The sequence below is a fragment of the Athene cunicularia genome (assembly GCF_003259725.1).
Source record: "Athene cunicularia isolate RWA chromosome 5 unlocalized genomic scaffold, athCun1 chr5_part1, whole genome shotgun sequence".
NCBI lineage: Eukaryota > Metazoa > Chordata > Aves > Strigiformes > Strigidae > Athene > Athene cunicularia.
In genome coordinates, this window is record NW_020799101.1 from 2,002,512 (window position 1) to 2,023,363 (window position 20,852).

Here is a 20,852-nt window from a genome sequence, read left to right on the forward strand (position 1 = left end):
TGAAACGTACGCAAAACAACAGTTGTTTGAGGCCTTCAGGTCTTCTCGCTTCCTAACTTATGGCCAGGTGCAAAGTTTATCATTAAACCTACAGCAATAAACTACAGGATCACAAGCGAGAGTCGTGCTTCGTCCGAGTGGCCCACTCACCAACACTGGAGTCTGTGCAAGTCAGACTCGATTTTATTTTATTTTTTTTTAATTCCATTTTGTGCATTTATTGCAGTAGGATGTTTTCAACTGTTTCCTCTTTTCCTGTCAGCTCTAGTGACCGATTGCATCGCAATCCTAATACTTCAGATTTTCCATCGCCCAACATTTCAAGTGCAGCTTTTAATACAGTGTAGCACAGGAAGAGAATGCCATGTGGAAGCTAAAAAAAAAAATAAATAAATAAAGCAACATCTTTCAACAGCAATTAAAGCAAAATAGGAAAAAAAAAACCAAACATCTGTACTTGCTCCTATATTAATTTCAAGGGCAAATGGAGCCAAAAGTAGCTTTTAAAGGCTGTGCTACAATACCAGATCTTCACCCAACGGAAGCTGCAGACAAATCTTCGTCTGATATCTAAGCAGGCCGAGTTGTACCTCAGCTTCATCTTTCTTACCAACGCATTGAGACTTTGTTTAAAGATATTTCCATAGGCGAGCAGCCCCACCTGGCTCGGTTGGGAGTCTTCTAAGCATAAACACTCCCAAAAGTTATAGAATCTGCCCTAAAGCGTGGTTTAAAACCGGACTTCACAGAGAGCTGGTCACTTCCTTGTAAGGCTGGATATTATAAGAATTTAATAAAAAGCATAGCAGAACTTTCCAAGCAGTTTACTTACAGTACACATCCACTCTTATGGACTTTATGGCTGGCGACCCCAAGCCGTTCTCAGCCTTGCAGTAGTAGCGTCCGCCCTGGTGTCGCTGGATGTTGGATATCCTCAGGGTTTCATTGAAGACACTTGAATCTTGGAATCTGTCAGAGGCACTTCCTGCTGTTTTGGTCCACCTGATCTGAGCAAGCACCAAAAAAGATTGTTACTTTAAGTTTGTAAAAGTGAGAGGAGCACAGATCTCTTCACTGAACCCAGAACCACACGTGCGGCGGCCAGTACTGTATGTTGGAGCACTCTGGGAACTTCTCCAGAAAACTGAATAGCTCACATTTCATCTAAGAGCCCCTGAATAGTAATCTTTCATTTATCACCCTCTCTTAGAAATAGTTGATTACTTTCCATGAAAACACCCCATTAAAAATAAATGCCACCAGCAGAGAGATGGAGAACAACTCCAGCCACCATCAGCCGCACAAAGCTGAAACAGCTGCAGAAAATTTCTCCGTGAACAGCAACGATCACAGCTCACGGGAGAAGGTGGCTGTACTCGTGCACCCAGCACGAATAATTATAATTGAAATAGTATTCATGAAAGAGGGGGGCACACTGGAAAGCACCTTCAACACAACTGATGGATTGTCTTTTAGCAGCAGTGAAATCCAATTTTAAAGAGTCAAGCGCTCAGTTGCTTGAAACGGCAACAAACTACTAACATCTATTTCCTCAAACAGGTGGTTTGGGATTTTTTTTTTTTTTTCATGTTATTTACAGCAGTTAGATTGCTTCAGTCTGGTAATTATTTTCCAAAAGTGAAGACTTTTTAATGGGAACTTTTTAATTCTCAAGACACTTAAAATGTCTGTAACAGCCCACTACAACCAACAGCTGCACAGAGGTGGAGGCTCACATTGCTAACACCCATGTTTGATAACCCGTGTCCTCGCCTGCGTGACTTGGAGGACTAAGCAATCTCATAAAATGTGTCAGACCTCCAGAGACTTCCCGGGTTCCTCCTCCTCCTTCAGCTCACCCTAATTCAATGACCAGGACTAAGCAACACTCAGTTCCAGACCACAACTGCTTTTTTAAATGGGAGGTTTCTCTTGCCCATAGAAGCCGCAAGTGGGATATTTGCATAAAGTGGAGTTTATGCCTCATCTGAAGCTTCACAAAGCTGTCTCTTCTCAATCCTATCCACTAAACCCATGCCAGGATGAAAACCAAAAATTCTGTAGTCATTGATAAAAATGGCACAAGACAAGATAACAAACATTTGGCTACTAGTTCCCAGGTTACGGTCCCCAAAGATTGTCCAGAAGCAGTCAGTGAAGCCATGATACCTTTCAATAAAGCCGTGATTTGAAGAAAAGCATTCAGACACAGATCTGCTGGGATCCGCTAGGCTGGTTGTCTACAAGCAACCTTGAGCCAGCATTGGCTTGGGCTGGACGAGGTGTTGCAGCCCTGGCAGCTCGGGCAGTACATGCCTACCACCAGTAGCAAGTGCCTCTCTCCATGCCCGGCCAAGCCCCAGCTGGACACGCTGTGCTTCCAGCCCTCTCCCATGAGAAGGAAGGTTCTATGGCTGAGCCAGGCAGTCCTTGGTGGACACCGAGATGGACCAAAGGGTTGCCCAGGCTGAAGGGAGATCATTCCCCCAGGGTTCAGAGACACGTGAGTTCCACCATTCCCAGTCCTGACCCAGAACTGGGGTCTGGATCTGAGGACCCTGCCCAAGAGCACAAGGTGGGCAGGGATCAGCCCTCCTCTCATCGGGAACTTCTCCTGGACAGGAGGGATCTACAAAAGACTCCAAAGGGAAAAATTCATGACCAGCTGCAGCCCATGTAAATTCTCCTCCCCTTGAAACAAGTGCAGGTGTGGGCTTCAGAGACTGAAATTACAGGAAAAATACTTAAAAAAAAAAAAAAAAAAAGTACTTTCATCTCTTTCTGGCTTGTTAAATTCATAAGCCTGACTGGCTTTGCCCTATTGCCAGGTGACCTGCATAACTCTCCCACAGTTCTGCTGCTCTGGGGTAAAGCAAATACGCCAAACTCCACATCTACAACATTCGGTCTGCATGTGAGAGAGACACTATTAGCGCTGCTATATTTACCAGTCTCAATCTGTCTGTACTTCTATTCTAAACTCTTGGCTCTAGGGCTTTTTAAATCATCCATATAAATGTGCTGCAGGATAATTTTGGAATACACAGCTTCTGCATGCTGCAGAATACAATTTCATCATATATATTTCAAACTCTTGAGAAGTATTTTAAAACAGTATTTAAGACGTTCACTGCATCTCTTGCGTCGCTTTATTTCCCTTTATGGAATCAGAATTGTAAAAACAGTTGTTTGATTTTTAATGTGGAAAAAAAATAAATTAATAGCACTACTTCTCTCTTCCTCCCTGACCAAAAAAAATAGTTTCCAGTGGAAAGCAATCTGCCCTGTCAAAAGAACATTTAACTTAAATAGAATGTTGTAAGTATTATCAGCATCTATGTAACTGGTAGTATGACATAATTTACAAAAAAAAAAAACCAAAAAACAAACCCGAAACCAAACCCAAAACAAAACCACACAGCAAAGTTTATTTAGAGACTGTCAAGACTTTTATCTTTTTTGATGTTTGCAAAAGTATTCCCCCCTCCACTACGTCTTAACATTGATGTATCTACTCTTTATTGCAAGGAATTTTAACAGGATGCTGCCTGGCTGTCAACAAAAGTTTTCAGCTTAAAAATATATATATATATACACACATTGTATATTTTAGAGGAAAGAGAAGTAATTTTAACATATTAACTAATTTCGTAGCATACGTAGAGATCCCTGCAGAATAAAAGGAACTTTTATTCTAAATTGTCAACTAGCTTTTCTCTTAAAAGATATCCTCCAGGAACGCCACTGTTCCGATTTAACTTCAGCTCATTATTTATCTTAGCTTTAACTCAACGCACTCAAACGTGCTGATCAATACTGCATTGTAATTTATTGAACGCCCCTCGAAGAAAGGAGACGCTATGCTAATGCAGGAATCAAAATTATTGGGCAGAGGAAAGCCACATGTCTGAGGCTGAAAACCTCTTCAGAGAGATCCCTTGGCGGCTTCCCCCTCTGCAAGCTCCAGCCCATGCTTCGGGGTGACCTCTAACGACTTTTAAGAGACTGAGACCCCCAAATCCATCCTTAGAGAGGGAGCATCTCATGGCTGCAGTGTCCAAGCCCTCACCGCCGCTTCACACGGCGACCTTCAGAGCATCTCCTGTCACAGCACTGACGTGACCCCGTTTGCAAGGTGGGGAGCAGTGGCAAAGGGGGACCACGGGCTCACGGGATGCTGTGCCAGGTGTCAGCCTCAAATCCCAAAGCAGCTTCCATGTGTCTTTATGGCAGAGGATTCAGAAAAAAAACTCTAGATTACTAGCTTTTTCTTTTTATTTTCTTTTCTTTTTTTTTTTTTTTAAAAAAAGGGCATTAGGTCGTATATTCACATAGTTCAGATTTTTTCAAATAACTTGGCACGAAGCAACTGCTCACCCAGATGCATTTTACCAGCGTTTGCTATTCATAATCTGCTCCTGCTTGCAGCTTCCCAGTCCCCAGCGCAGAAGCAGCACCCCGTGCTCTGCGTGTCTCCTCAGAGCGCGTGGGTAACGTGGGAAGTCAACAAACTCTGCTCCACCCAGAAGTCAGAGCCATTCTTGCTAGCAATGCAAAGTTTTTTAATTAAAAAGTTACACAAATTGGACTAATAAACGTTAATCCATTACGCAGATATGCACTCGCTGTCTTCTGATGATACAGTTTTCCAAAGTACTCACTGTTACTCCAGCGCACCTTTGGGAATCCCACCCGTGTATTGTCAGTGCTCTGTCATGTAATTATGGTCTTTATTTATACAATTTTTTTTTCTTCTTTAGTTTTTTTTTTTTTTCAAAACATGCATAAATTAAAAAATTATTTATAAACAATGCCATTTAAAATTATTCAACTTTTAAAAATTAGTAAGTTATGACCCATCTAGCCATATCATGACCTACGTTCTTGTCTGATTTGTATCTGCCCGTAAGTTCTCCAACCATCAATATCTTTGACAGTATTTTATTGTCTTAAGCAGATGCCCTGAGACACACAGTCATATTTCACTCTACAGCTTCAGTTTTCTCAGTGAGCTGCCCTGCAACTTTAGAAGTCATCGGCTTTACACTTTGAGACAATAAAATGAAGATTAAAAAACAAAAAACAAAAAACCCTCAGAGAATATTTTGCCTAACTTTTCTCAGTTTAAAAAACTTCTCATGCCCCAAAAGAGAGCAGCAGAATAAGGAAAGTATTTAATTCTGACATGATAAAAATCAAATACTTCTGGTTTAAACACTGTCTTGGTCAAAGATTATGTACATTAAAATATCTTTACTCTTGAATATCAAATATTTTGCTTGGTTCAAAACAATAACCACCACCAACCACTCCATCCACCAAAAAAAGAAAAAAAAAAAAAATCAATCAAAACACACAACCATTTTTCAATGGAACCTTTACTTACTTCCATGAAAATAGTTGGTAGAAAATGAGGTTTTGACAATCATTTTCTTATATGATAACAATGAAATCTGCCTAATGCAGCAACTGCAAGTAAATATGTTCCTTAAAATATATCCAGTGCCCGCACTGGGGGTTGGTACCACATCTCACAGCTGCTGATTGCAGTCGCTGCCTTCTGACATCGCTAAGAGAACAAGGATGAGGAGAACCTCCTGATCACTGTTATCACCCCCAGATCAATGTCTCAAATTAAAGACCTCCGTTTTATGCAGTAAGAGATCTTTACACAACTTCACTGGGATGTGCTGGAACATTTCTTCATGCCTAAAGATACCAGAGCCTTGGGAAAAAAAACATTTTAAATATACCCACTGCCCCTTTTCCAAGAAAACAAACAAACAAACAAACAAACAAAAAAACCCTTCAATTTATTTTTCCATGAGATTATTTTTGTTCTCAGGAAAGCAATGGTTGGGGCAGCAGCTACTGAAGGCAAGAAGCACTCGCTGCCTTCACGATAAACCCCGAGGACACCAATGCACAAAAGACCCTTTTTGGGCCAGGAAGGAGAAAGTGAGTTCTGCTCCTTTATTTAAGGGAACTCTCTGAAGCAGTTCTTAGCACACGCATCTCTCCTGACCTCTTCCTTCTCTCGGTGGGGATGTAACCACACCGCAGACCTCAGTGCCCTCTGAGGTAGACCCAAGCTCATGTCAAACGGGTCAGTCTGGGGGCTCGCCACAGCCTTGTGGAGATTTCCATATGTTGCTTTGTTAGACGATGAAAAACAAAACCAAAACAAAAACAACCACTCTATAAAACACACAAAAATAGAGAACGAAACAGAAATCCAAGTTGCACATTGGATCCAAGTTATCATTGTCTGACACCAAGAGAGACCATTAATACCCATACGCAATTAGACAAGAGGAACGTGCACTGACCCAAAATTGTCTTTTTTTTCAACAAGCTCCCCCTTCCCTTCCTGCAGGTCACACAGCCAAATGACTGCAGACGTAAACCACCACCACGGGGCGGGCAGGGATGGATTTTGTACCGGATTTACAGGGGCACAAGTTCGTGGCGGAGGGCAAGTTATTCAACTCCAAGGTTTCTGCACAGAACTGCTCAACATCCTCGGCATGAAGACCATCACCGGGAACATCCAACAGCTCCTCGTCCGAATGACTGTCCACTCACTGGTGTCCAGGCAAACACTTCTGCGGGGCCTTTTGATGACTCAGGGACAGTCAAATCAAATTTACACCTCTGAGGGTTTCTAAACATCCTTCCCTCGGTCACCCACAAAACAGGAGATACAGCCCCGATTCTAGGCCACCACCACTCTGCAGGACACCACCTTGCACATAAATTTTTCAAGGACATATTTAGTCCAGGAAATCCACGTGTTCACCAGGTCACCCTCACCACGTGTGAACAGAAATATTTCACATGTCTAAACTACAGGATTAACTACGTATAAGTAAATAAAATGGGAGGGGGATGCTGTGTTTTGATTTTTTTTTTTTTTTTCACCAAGCGGAGGCAGCACGATGCAGCACGCCCGATGAGATCGAGGGTACGAAACCTCTGCCATTACTGGAAAAGATGTTGCTGCAGGCTATCAATATGCAACAGTGGGATGAAAAATTCTATTCCTATTTATTTCATATGTTAATGTCTGAAATATTGGGCTCGGAAAATGGCTTCGGGTAAAAGTACTGTTCATTGTTCAAAACTTCTTACGTGGAATAAGAGAGTGGCAAAACAGCCAACTCAACGCAAGCCCTGCTTGCTGGAGAAAAAAAAAAAAAAAAAAAAAATATCTTGGACAGAGGAAGCTGTTATCAGTGTGGAACCAAACACAGAACTGGAAAGTCTTTGGTTTCCAAATGTATTCCTTCAGATCTGAAGTAGCCAAGATGCAATCATCTGGGAAAACCGGGCTTCACTGCTCCACACCTGGACTGCTCAAACTTCACAGAAAAACCAGAGACGACTGAGCCAGGCCAGGAACATGACTGTTGCCTTCATGGGAAAGCTCCCGTGCTTATGTTGACACACATACTAATGCTTCAGCAGGCTGGCATACAAAAGCACAATTTTTTTACTCATCTAACTAAAAGCAGTGTATGACAGTAACTGTTAACATGCAGGACATGATCAGTTCTGATTCAGTGCCAGAGATCACAGAGAAATTGTTATTTTCCAGCTTGATTGCTGTAACACATAGGAAGAAAAATACTTCCTTTTATTCTCCAGCAGAGGAAAAATTGTGGTTATTAATTACAGAGAAAATCAGCATTAAAACCGCAAAGTTACAAGCAATCAAGTCCTACAGAAGAACTTCAGTGCTTCGTTCACATTTCACTTTAGCCCAAATCAGTCACAGAACGCTGTGGCTGGAGTCTACAGATGAAGACCACAGTGTTGTGACTCCAAACCGGTAATGAAAGGGTCAAGAATAACAACCAAAGCCCCCAACATCCGATAATGTGAGAAAAACTATCTAAGCTGACTATTCCTTCATCTCTGAACTTCCTGCACTTCTGCGAGACAGATGATTAAAACCTAAACTCAAGTCACCCAAGCCCCACCGATGTAATTCAGCATCCCAAAGGGAGGAGTTTTGTCTGAACTGACACCCTGTGCACAACAACGGCGCATCTCATGGGTACACAGAGCAAAACCAGCTCCTCCCAGCAGCAATTCCAACACCTAATTGTATCAGGAAACTTTCACAGCAATTGTGTGAAACATCACCTGATCCCCCCAACACCTTGGGCTGCATGTCATATCCAACAGGGGACCGGTCAATGACACACTGCCACTAAAGAAAACAGCGGGCTTAAATCCCATTTTTAAGTCTGAAGACAGAAAACAGGCTAATGTGTAACAATGGGATATATATACGCAGTCCAAAATTATTTTAATTCATATTTGCCCTAATAGGAATCTCCTAGACATGAAGGAACGAAATAGCTACACAAAAAAGACCAAAGCTGGCAACAAAGCCAATTTCTACACTTGCCACGAATTTCCCTTCACAGTCGGCATTGGTTAAATTACTCTAAATGCTGCAAAAGCATCTGTGGAGCTTTACCGCAGCACAGCTCAGCACCCATGAGCCGTCAGAGCAGAGTCCATCTCAGACGTGTCACCAGGCAGCAGACATGGCGATGGGGTAGTCCAGACCAGCACGGTGGAGTAACGTACGGAAAGGGTCTGCTTTAGGTAAGGACACGCCCCAAAGAAAAACACACCTTCGTTTTGTGTCGGTCTTTCAGGTTATACGTCTATCTGACTTTCAGAGAGGTTTCCCTTAATAAAAACTACATCTCGAAACACGGTGTCTCCAGTGTTATAGTTTTAAGGCAGCAAAAGTTACTTCACCGTTCTTAAATGTAAAAGGCTAGTGTCTCAGTTGTTCCACCCGGACTTGTACACGTTGTCATCAAAACCGCTCAAAATTACACACCGCACAGGTCTGAGGCATCCGAACACCAAGAATTAAGAATTTTGGCTTTGAAAGTGCGGAGGAAGGATTTCGTACACCCAAAGACTGAAAACCTAAAGACTAACTGAATACAAATGAAGACGTTTAAAGTGATCGCTAAACAATTTAAGAGGAAAATTAACGACTGAAGAAAAGAAAGTTGTGATCATTAGGTAAATTGGTAAAACAACTCTCCTTTAGACCCCTCTTACAGCACCTCGGTTAGTTGAATAAGTCTGTGTTTCTTTATGAAAAGGCAGTGTCTGGGGAAACACCTACACGTACATTCTCAAAAAAAACCCTTTGAGAAACCTGCTAAATGATCAATTGCACCGATTTACCCTAATTTGATTACTATGATGTTTTTCCTTATGAGTTTAAGGTGCTTCATTGCTTCAAAAAAAATAGCGTTTCTATACTGAAGAATCAATACGCATTTTACTATAAATGTCTCATGGAAGTATGTAGGGTTTTTCATTCTGCACGGCAGGAAAATACCTTCTCTAGCATTAACTGGGAAGGACCGAGTTCAATGAATTTCACAGAGCCTTGATGTTCCTGAGGTCAGCATCATTTTAAAATTGCCAAAAGCTACACGACTTACAAGGGCCTTGCATGGTGATGCAATATTTCCCTGATGGAAAAATATTTACTGTCCACCAACTAAATGATTAGAGGAGTTCCATGAAATGATCCAAACATCTCCAAATGTTCTATTTTTATTATTGCCTCAGCTTTTGTTTATTCAGCAGCATTAATTTGCTTCAAAACGAAATGCAACCTTTCACCTTCATAATAAAGAACATAATCTAAGGGTGGAACAAAGCAAACATAAAACCATTGAATTCCTAATTATTAATCTTTTTGGTGGCCTTTTGATGTTGGTATAGCATGATAAACCACCGGAGTCATAAACACATCCTCCTAACTTAAACACATCAAAATTCATTCACTACAGTTCTTAAATGGTTAAAAGGAAAAATAAAAACAAGATGTTTTGTAGCTTGTAGCTACTACCACTAGCACAGAACTAAGCTTGGTGATGAGACCGTATCATGTCATACAGAATCGTGTCATAGAACAGTTTGGGTTGGAAGGGACCTTACAGCCCACCCAGTGCCACCCCCTGCCCCGGGCAGGGCCACCTTCCCCCAGCCCAGGTTGCCCAAAGCCCCGTCCAACCTGGCCTTGAACCCTTCCAGGGAGGGGGCAGCCACAGCTTCTCTGGGCAGCCTGTGCCAGGGCCTCACCCCCCTCACAGGGAGGAATTTCTTCCTTACATCTCATCTAAATCTCCCCTCTGTCAGTTTAAAACCGTCACCCCTCATCCTATCCCTCCCCCTGATCCAGAGTCCCTCCCCCCTTTCCCGCAGCCCCTTTCAGCCCTGGGGGGCCGCTCTAAGGTCTCCCCGGAGCCTTCTCTCCTCCAGCTGAACCCCCCAACTCTCAGCCTGTCCTCACAGGGGGGCTCCAGCCCCCCCAGCATCTCCGTGGCCTCCTCTGGCCCCGCTGGAGCAGGTCCGTGTCCTTCTGCTGTTGGTGCCCCAGAGCCGGACCCAGCCCTGCAGGGGGGTCTCACAGAGCGGAGCAGAGGGGGAGAATCCATGTGCTCCATGCCAGTCCCACCACTACTCTGAACTACCAGTGAATCAAAAAGTTGAGAGATTTTTTTTGTTGTATAAAATAGAAAATAATCAAATTAGGAGTGCTACATTTTCTCTACCTGAGGCTTCTACGATTGGCCTTGGAATAAAGTCTAAGGCGACAGTCCCAGTCCGAGGGTTATAAACGGAGGAAGATGTTGACGACCTGGCAAGGGTATAGTGAAAAGCCACAGTACTCATGAAAACAAGAGGAACACGCTCAGGAGTGCAAGTAATAAGCTCAGCAAATTTTCAGTATCAAATGAAAAATCAGGGAGAAGAAATCAACATCTTGAAAACATACATGAGGGACCGAAATTCGATAGCAGATCAATTTTTCAACATAAAAGGCAAAGTTAAGTCAGGAATAAAATGGATTAGAAATCACTTTCCATTTGCTCAGCCCTAAGATGTTTATGCAAAACATCTTCTATCCAAGACACTTCACTAAATCAAAGTCAGCAGTGCCAAAGGGCCTTTCCAGGAGCGCTGGAAGTTTCAGCACGGATCCAGGGATGTGAAATCTCCTCCCTGTGCTCATCACCAGGAACCAGCTCTACAGCCCAAACCGTCGCCGGGGACTGCATTTCCACCACCCAGCAATTCTTAACAACTGCAACCACGGCACCGCCTTCGCTGTCTCCAAACACATAAAAACCCAGCCTTAACATAAATAACTCTTTCTAGTCCGGTTTTGCAAGCAAAGTGCCTTACGTGGCTGCTGGCCTTCCCCGCACAACCTCCCAGAGCCTAGTTTTACCCAAATTCAGTACAGGCGTGCAGCTGGCCTTAGAAAAGTACAACCCTCACCTCCCAGCACCCAGAGGTGATGCCTCTGTCCAGTTTGGGGACAGGGATATGGGAGGACGTTACAGGACCGAGGTCTGAGGAGCCGCTCTTCAACCACAGCACAAGCAGCAATGGGAATCTGGATGCCACCAGCTCCTACGTTCCCAGAACTACTTGTCTGCCTCAAGAGCAAAAAGGCATAAAAATGTGTTTCTGTCATTAAACTGAAGACAACTGGAGTCTAAACACAGAGAGAGGAAAAAGTGGCTGCTAAACAGGATTTTTCTACTTTCAAGTCACTCTTCATAATAGAGTCGCGTTTCAAAGTGACAAAGCCAGCTTGAAATCCAGGCAGTTTAAAATTGATGCTTTTTCCTTTTATAACAGTCCTTTCAGGTATTATTTCTGCTTCTCATTCTCTCCATCTCTACCCATTTCACTCCCCTGCAAGACCCCTGGGAGAAACAGAGTATTCAGGAGAAACAGCTCTACAGATCACACCCAAAGTGCTGTCAGAGGCGTACAACAAGGAAATTGATGAAGACAGAAGAATATATTTCTCTTCTGGTCTTTTGATAATACAAATCTTGACTACTTCCTGCAACAGACATTAGGGAGGGGGGATTTGGGGGCAGACATGCAGCCTCTAAACTGACACGTGTCAGGAATAAATGGATCTGAAAATGAGAAAACAAAAGCAGCAGTCGCTGACGCCAGCACGGCTGCATACGTGGCGAAAATAGAATTGCAACACAAAGCTATTTCTGCACAGATGGTGAATGCTACGAGGCAGAGATCTAAATACTTTTGGTACGGATGAGCCATCCGTAGAAAGAAAAACGCACGTATTTTCCTTACGCGCAAAACCAAAAAGACAAACTTTGCTTCTAGAATGTGCTTGTACCACCAAGGGCTAATAAGTCCAAAGTTTGGTGGGTCCTTAACACTTTGCTCCTGCAGGAACATGCGAAGTGCTGCCTTCTCCGCTCCAGAAAAGCTCAGGACTGCAGAGGTGCCACCGCTCATACCACGTGGCAGCTGCACCATCCTGTGGGCTTGGGCAGTAACCCAGGCACATTTCTGGCCCAAGTCTGCTTGAATAAATTAAATCCACTTAACCGAACATCATAAAACGTTGGGTTTTAAATAGCTCTTTTTTTTTTTTTTTTTTTTTTCCTAGCACCAAGGTTATTGATTTCCCGCGATGCAATATCAGCCTGTTTACTTAAACTAGCTCCCATTTTAAAAACTTCATAAAACGTAATCCAGAAAAATCACGTTCTACTTCAAACGCCACTGACAGCAGCCTTGGTGCACGAAGAGACTCTTGGAGAAATCCCTTCTACATATTGAAAGCTCATGGCCACCGGGCTCTGCCTTTACGTTCGCGCTGGACCTTATCAGCATTTCCCACAGCACACCCTGCGTTGCATCCCTCCGCGACTCAAGATGCACACCTGCCTTATTTCCAGGAATCTCTGTGTATTAAAACTTAAATCTCAGCGATCCAGTAACATTACCTGTGCTTTATCTTCCCTCCCCAGGAAGCCACGCTCATACACGTTGAATTACACCTTCCGATCTCATTGAGCTAAAAACGAGAGCGACATCCCAAGATTTAACTTGTTTTAGCTGTGATGACAAAGAAAGGAGATGACATTTTATTTTCCTTGAAAAGTGGGAGAACTGGGAAGGGGGGTAGCAGGGAGAAAAGGGAAAAGAAGAAATCTTGACAAGAGAGAGTTGGCGGCTCAGCTGAGACGGCAGCTTGGTATGAAATGCTATCAACAAAACTTAAGGCCAGAAAAGATCAGCAGCTGCTGAACACAAGTCACAGATACTGCATCAAGCCCACGATTTCCTGTAACATGAGAAATCAGAGGCGTCGACTGAAATTATCAAACAGCCAGGTTTGTTTCAGTTTCTTGAAAGAACACTGGTTTTCCTCTCAAAGTACAACATATAATTGAGTTGTGTAACTAATAGTCACAAATTATTAACCAACACGACGACATGAAGGCCAGGGCTCTAGACTGATTCCAAAAGAGAATAAATACTCATTGGAATTAAATCTACCCATACCTAGTTACCACAGTCATCAGATACAACTTCTTGATCAGAGGCTGCAAGATTAAGCCCATCCTACCTCTACACTCCAGGTGCTGGGCAGGAGATGGGACAAGGGCTCAGTCAGGATGGAAGTTCCCAGGTTTCTGCTTGAAAGTGTCAGCGACAGACACCGAAAACCACCTCTGTTGCCATGTTTTTGCTTCTGTGTACACTTTTTCCCCTCCTTTGTTTCAGAGGATGAAGAATTGGCAAAATCATCTGACAGTGAAAAAGTCTAAAACAATATTCAACACTGAAGGAAAAGGAGAGAGTCTCTTCTGCTCTATACCTGATACAGTTGAGAAAGGTTCTAGCAAGACCTTTCAGGGAAAGAAATAGAGCAGATGTTTGAATCCTACTGACTTTAATCAGTTTAGCTTCTTTCCAATTCAGAACCCAACAAGAAGAAAATTTATGAAAAATCCAGTAATCGCAAATAGCATCATTCATGTCTTGCTGAGCTTTCCTGGCATACCTTTAAATGACTCCCACGGGTGCCAAGGAAGGGATCTGGGAACAGTTCCCACATATCAAGAGAATTGCGAATAGACATTAAGGAAAAAAAAAAAAATAGAACCTGGTTCAGCCTGCAACTAGAAATAAAAGGACAGGATTAAGGGAGATAATTAAGAACTTGTAGAGTGAAAGCTAAGGAAATCATAGTGATATTAAGCAACAATGAACTGAGATGATTTGTGGAGGGAAATGAAGATAGCTTCAAATCAGGGAATACTTAAAACTGGAAAAGTTGATAGCACAGCCACTCATTCAGCATTGCCTGGTACACAGTAACGAGCCAACCCCAAACGCACCTCTACGCTGAGGAGTTTACCGAGGCTCTGGACATCCCACTACACTTCTACTGTATGAGCCTTAACCAATTTTTAGCCATTGGAAGGCAAGCTGGGGCGTCAGGGGAAATGCAACGCAGGGGCTGGTGATGAGGCTCTACTGAGCCCCCACCCCGCAGCGTCACTAGGGCAGTGCTGCCACTATGAGCCTGTTCTTGGTAGATTAAAGTTGCCCTGTTGCATTAAAATAAAATAAAAAAATAAAATAAAAAAAAATAAAAAAAAACCACCCACCAAAAAAACAAACCCTAACATTGAGCTTTCCCTTCCTTCCACATTAAGAACCCACAATTACGAAGACAAAGCATCTCCCTCCCCACCCCAAAAAAAAAAACCCACATCCCAATCAACCACCAAAATCCACCCTACGGAGGTCAGAAAATCATTACCAGAGACCAAGACAAACGCAACCACAGCACAGCTTTTTGCTTCAGTGCTCACCTTCCTTTTACGAGGAGACTACAACATAGAGGAGGCAGCTGAAGTTCAGCCCACCAGAAGTTAAGTGGCCAGGTCTTCTCCAACTCTACATGGCTGACTGGCTCTTAAGAGTTGTCAGACTGAAAGGGTTACTTTTTTTTTTATTTTTATTTTTTATTTATTGTGATTTTTACTTTCTTTGGCTGTTGTGCAAAATTCCTTGATTTTACAAGAGATTTTTAGTTAATTATGTATTTACCTAGTTAGCATAATTGTCTTCAATTATGTAATTAGTGTTCATATGTGTAATCATTTGAACATGTAATTATATCTAATTACACCATTAAAACGTGCAAGTCATAAATATCTTTATCATTTTGATTGATAGACGTACAGGGAGGGGGAAAAAAAAAATAAAAAATCACACTTGTTATTTTTATCTCCTGGATCATGAAATCTGCAAGAGTAACAGGATTCAGCCTGTAATGTTGCTGTAATTATTTATAAGGACCTATCAAGACTAGACCAAGGTTGTACCTTTCAAGGAGAGGTACAATGAGTTGAACCACTCAAAAGTAAGGAGTAAAAAGCCACCCAGTGCAGCAAGATTCCTCTGTAAAAACAAACAAACAAACAAACAAAAAAACCCACCACAAACAAAACAACACAAACCACTAAGAAGAATAATCTCAAAATGCTTCTTGTTTACTGTCTAATTATACACTTGCTGTTATGAAGAATAACAGCCCACATAGAAAAAAAAAATATTACAGAAAAAAAACCCCACACGCAGTTGTTCTTACTTGCTCTGATGGAAAGTGCTGTTGTGCCCTAGAAAGGGATTTTAAAGCTCCTTGTACTTTTTTAGACACGTCTAAAACGAGCAGTGCAGCCATACTTAGCAGAACAGTAACGTTTTTTTTAGTTCTGCTCAGCTTTATTTCAGCAGCTGTGCCTCCTGCCCTGTAGTACAGTACCAGAACAAATACCTGGCGCGCACCAAATGAATTAGGACAGCGACAGTCGAGTCTTCTATTTAATTGCTTTTGGCTGGGAAGGCAAACATTTACACACAGATTAAATAGTTAAGCTTATTTAAAGTTCAGCTTCTCCTCTCCAGGTTCAGATTTCTTACCTTTACTAACAGACAGAACAGTCTATCAAAAAAAAAAAAAAACCAACAAACCCAAAACAAAACCAAAACAAAAAAACCCATATGTGCCCAAGCTGACCCCAAAAGTTGGGGCCGGGGAGGGGGAAGCTTGACACAACAACTAACATAACAAGAGCTCTTCAGCACCGCTTGGGAATAACCCTCAATTACAGAGCATCCTTCAGCAAAAGGCATATGGTTTTTCCAGCCTGACAATCTCCCTCATGCTCTGCGGAGCATTCAGACACAAGTGCTTAGGTGGATGGCAGCAAAAATAAACCCGGTACTTCCCGAAACGGCCCCTCCCAGCTGCCAGAGGCTGAAGAACGGCTCAGCCTACGATATAATTTTATCTACGAGAGCAGCAGCGCAGAGGATAAAACCACTCAGAAGGATCACAGAGGGGTCGTTTAACGGTCATCCCAGAAACAACCCGATTTGTTCAAACTCTATCACCACCAGACGCCTCAGAGGGACTAGGCTTTTGTGAGTAGCGTTTTGTTGGGGTGTTTTTTTGGTTTTTTGTGGGTTTTTTTTTCCCTTAAAATGCAAAAGCAACAATCTCAAGAGCCTGCCTTCATGGTTGAGGGTGAAGCTTCTGGTCCTCGGGTGCCGTCAGGTCTCTGCTGTCAAAGCGCTGTCTGTAGGACCACACAGAAGACAAACCAGTAAGTTCACTGCACGCAGAAGCAGAGTGTGATGCAGAACCACCCTCCCTCTGCTCCCTGCATTTAGGGGGAGAGGAGAAAATGGCTCTGAAGAACAGTCAAGCCTCTCAAGTTCCAACACTAAGCTGCCAGTCAAGGAAGGGCGCACGGGTGTTAAATAAATCTCCCCTTGAAGGGCATCAGAGTCAAGTTGCAGTCACACCACACCTCCTCAGAGGCACTAACGTACATTTGGACCTTCAGATCTAACCGCTATCAGGTTGGGAGAAGAACTCAAACTCATGCTGGGCAGCAGAACAAACATGGTGTTCAGCCACGAACACTTCTTGCTGCTATGGGAAAACACACGAGGAGCTCGCTGCTCTAAGGTTCTCCTTGCAGGTGTAGGAGAACGTGTCCTTCGCTATGTCCCGGGCGACAGGAATGATCCCCTACTCTGCTCCATAAAAAGTATCTTCAAGCGTTTCTTCAGGAGACATTTTTTCCACAGACCAGCTACCAGAATGTACTTCTGCTTCAACCACAGCAGAGCTGCATTATGCTGCTAGTTTCCCTGGGTTACTAAATTATCTCTTTACTCATCAAATACATTCTTTTTTTTTTTTTTTTTTTTTTTTTTTTTTTTCAGCGAGCAAGACCTCACGGCAACAGACCTCATTCCAAAACCACCCACTTCATTTTTGCTTCTGAGACTAGTATGTTCAACTGTCTTGGGAAAACAGCTACTTCTACAGCATCCCAGAGCGACTCCTCCATCCTTTCAGCCAACATCCTACCTTTGAAGGGCCACCGAGAAAAAGGAAAACAAAAAACTGACAATATACAGAGAGAAACCAAAGACTGCAGAGCACTGTTTGGGCAGAAGATGTAGGGGAAGGGGAGAAGACAGACGCAATCCATTCAGAGGACAAGCGTCCACGTTAACTTAAAATTTTATTATATTAACCGCAATAAACTGGAAAACGTTGCCGTTTTCCTTGTGATTATGGGAGAATCATGCTCTTTGTTCGCTGGAAACGTTCTGCAAGGGATTTCTGGCAGCTTTTAAGCTTCCATAAGGGTCAAAATGAAATGGGTATGGTAAAAAAAAAAAAAATCACCCACAGGGATTGTCATTTCCGACTCCACGCGGTTCTCGGATAGTCTCATTTCAGTGATTGCTGATGCTTTAGCAGGCCTACGCTCAATATTCTCAACTGAGATAGTGTCACTGAGATACACACTTCACTTGCCCTGACGCTGCATTTATCTTGATTTAAGCTGACCTCTTTTTCCCCCACCACTTGCAATCCCTTTTTTAGAAATCTGCAAACATAGTTCTTGTCAAGAGACAGCAGTCACCCGGAACCAGGAGAATCAGCAAGACACGACTGGTCAAATTATTCAGAATAAAACAACCAAGGAGTTTCATTTCTTCATCAGCTTGCGAAGCGCATGCCTCTTAATCCAGCCTCCCGCAGACGATAGGGTGAATGGCTTTACGTTTCTTTCAGTGGCAGGTTCACAAAATGTTCAGCGGGATAACGTGCTGTTTGCGGCATACAACTTGAGTTACCGCATCAAAACGTCGTCATTCCAGACAGGATTACATTTTAGTGGTTACAGAGGGAACAGAGACAAGTCCAACAAGCCCTTATATTATAACTTAGCTGTGAGTTTTTAGAATTAGATTGCCACTAGGCAAGGACTTCAGCTCCAAAAGAGGTTTTGGGGAAAATGCCTTCTTTAGGGGTTTCTGTTTTCTCCTGGGTTGCTTTTCAGGAAATCTAAATTCCTATGACCTTCACCAGCAATTCCATAACCAACAGAAACAGCTGAGTCTCCCCACCTCTGGACCTCCCTCTTTCCTCACTTATTTCACCACTTCTGCCTGCTCTTACCTCAAGGCTCCCATAGTCATCCTCAGGAAAACCCTTCCTCCCACCAGCTGAGGCTACGTAAGATTTAGCATCGAGAAAATACACAGAAGCATCGAGACAAAAACTATCTTTATCGACAACATCAATAAATGAGGTTCAGAAGGAAAGGCAACTTTTCAAACACATGTGGCACGTGCGGATGTCACAGAAGCACGGCAGAACCCCGGTCCATGGGCGTTTGTGTTGACATACCACACGCAGTGCTTCACTCTCCTTCCAGCTCCGACAAGCCACCTCCTCGCCAAGCAGCCAGTATCTCCATCAGCAGACGCACGCAACCACGGCACATTATGGAAACACCTTCATTATTTAAAATGCATACCACCTTAATTACTCGGCGCGATTAGCGTAGCCTTCTCTAATGTTTCGAACGGAATCCTACCTTCACCTTATTAGCGTGCGGAAAGAAAGAATTAACTTTTTTTTTGGCACTCCATCCATTAAAATATGAAAAGCAGCATTTCAGAAAAACAAAACAAAAAAAACCCCACACAATGTTCTCTTTGATCAGCTGCAAGCGAAACATAAAAGGCTCCTTTGAGGTAAAGTGAATGCTACGTTTTCTATTTTAATTGAGAGGAATTCTTATTAACTGCTACTGATGTGGCCAAAGAAAGTAATTTGTGGGGAGAGGGGGTTACTTACACTGGAACAGCCGTTTTCCTATTGCATTCTGCATATCCCTGTTACAATAGTTGTACTCTTGTTAGGAAAATTGATGATGATTTCATATGACACCTCCTCTCAGTTCATGGGAAGACTTTACAAATGTTCAGTGAACACCTGACAAAAATCCAGCCTGACTCACGACTAAATTAGCCCGCATTTTATGCTGTAAAAAAAACCTTTCATAAACGTTTGACTCAATAAAGCTCGCATTTAGTTATGAAGGACATGCGTTTCCAGTGTTCTTGGGTATTAAAAGAAATACACAATAAAACTGCACATGCCATTTTTGCTGTTGATTTATTTGATGCTTTCTTCCTAAAGTACAAGACCTGAATTCACACCTCTGCAAAGCGCCGCAGATACGTTCAGTGCTCACTCACTACAACCCTCCCCTGCTCTGTCTGACAAGAGAAATAACTGTTAAATGTGGAAAAAAAAAAAAAAAAGTCTGGGACAGAAATCACAGCAGCTACAGTGAGGGACAGCATTGAAAGACAAGAGAGCAAGAGACAACTCGAGTGGCACCAGGCTCCTTGGGACCAAAACACTCGTCCATCCGAGCACATCACAAACTCAGCACCCGACATGCTCTAACCCAGCACGACAGTGCTGCTTTGTGTAAAGAGCAGCAGTTAACCGCTCCACGGACATGCTGGGACCTACCACAAACTGATTTAATTCTAGAAGTTTGGTTTATTCCCACCGCTCGTTTGAGACAGGAAAAAAAAATTAAAAAAAAAAAATCCCAATAGGGAGTGAAAGCAGTGGTCCTACTTTGTCCTTTGCATTTCCTCCCCTGCTGTCGCTTCTAAATGCAAACTCAGAAGGCCAAGCAAAAGCTGCTGCCGACTTGGGCTACGCTGGGCTGGACTGACCTTTCAGACTCTCTCCGCACCATGGATTTGCCCTGACAAGAACAAATGTACTAGCCCTTTATCCACCCATACATTCTCCCTATCGATCCTCCTCTCTAATTTGAAAACTTTGTTGCTTTCTGCTTCTCCAAAGAGGCTTTGCATTTGAGGAACTCAGACATCCCATCACACAGGAAGGTGTTGGCCAACATCTCAACGTGGGCTTTGTCCACCCCACCTAACTCTTACCATTAGGTTTAGCATGTTTCCTTTGGAAAGGAAAAGAAAAACAACCCAAAACCCCACAAATTAAATGCAAGATGACATAAAGCTTTCTCCTCCCTGGGATATCATTGCTTTTCTGTCCGGCCTGTTGCTTCTTTCAGTTGTTTATTCAAGCTCCATCATCCCACTTGGCACTGGATGATAAGTGAAATCAAACAATTGCTTCTTCTGCAACGTAAATCTGCAATACAAACCCCAACAGCCGCACCCTGTGGACAACAGCTGCAACAAGACAGGTGCAAAACAGGTCAGCCCTGCTAACTCCAGCCCATCCTGATGTGGCTTCCCCAGGTCAGCCCAGGGTCCTCTGGGGGCTCAAGCCTACACCAGGAATGTCCCCTGCCAGCCACCACCTCCATTTCTGTAGGACAGGCTGTGTGCTCAGAACCCTGATGCTCCGACCAAGCCTGAGTGGACTCAGCATCCCCAACAGTCCCCTGCAGCCAAGCAGAGCACCCGTGCCACTGGGATCACCCCCTGATAGAATCACAGAGTCATTCAGGTTGGAAAAGCCCCTCGGGATCACCAAGTCCAACCCTCAGCCCAACTCTACAAAGTTCTCCCCTACCCCACATCCCCCACAGCTCATCCCAACGGCCCTGAAACCCCCC

The 20,852-nt window shown here is 43.2% G+C and overlaps 1 protein-coding gene across 1 annotated transcript in view; it reads right to left on the reverse strand.

Annotated features, from left to right (window-relative positions):
• The window catches only part of MDGA2 (MAM domain containing glycosylphosphatidylinositol anchor 2), a 384,757-nt gene that overhangs the window by 222,733 nt on the left and 141,172 nt on the right, over window positions 1-20,852 (reverse strand). The window contains exon 4 of the mRNA XM_026849164.1: window positions 833-1,007. Coding sequence (XP_026704965.1) covers window positions 833-1,007 — 175 coding nt within the window. The remainder of the gene's footprint in view (window positions 1-832; window positions 1,008-20,852) is intronic.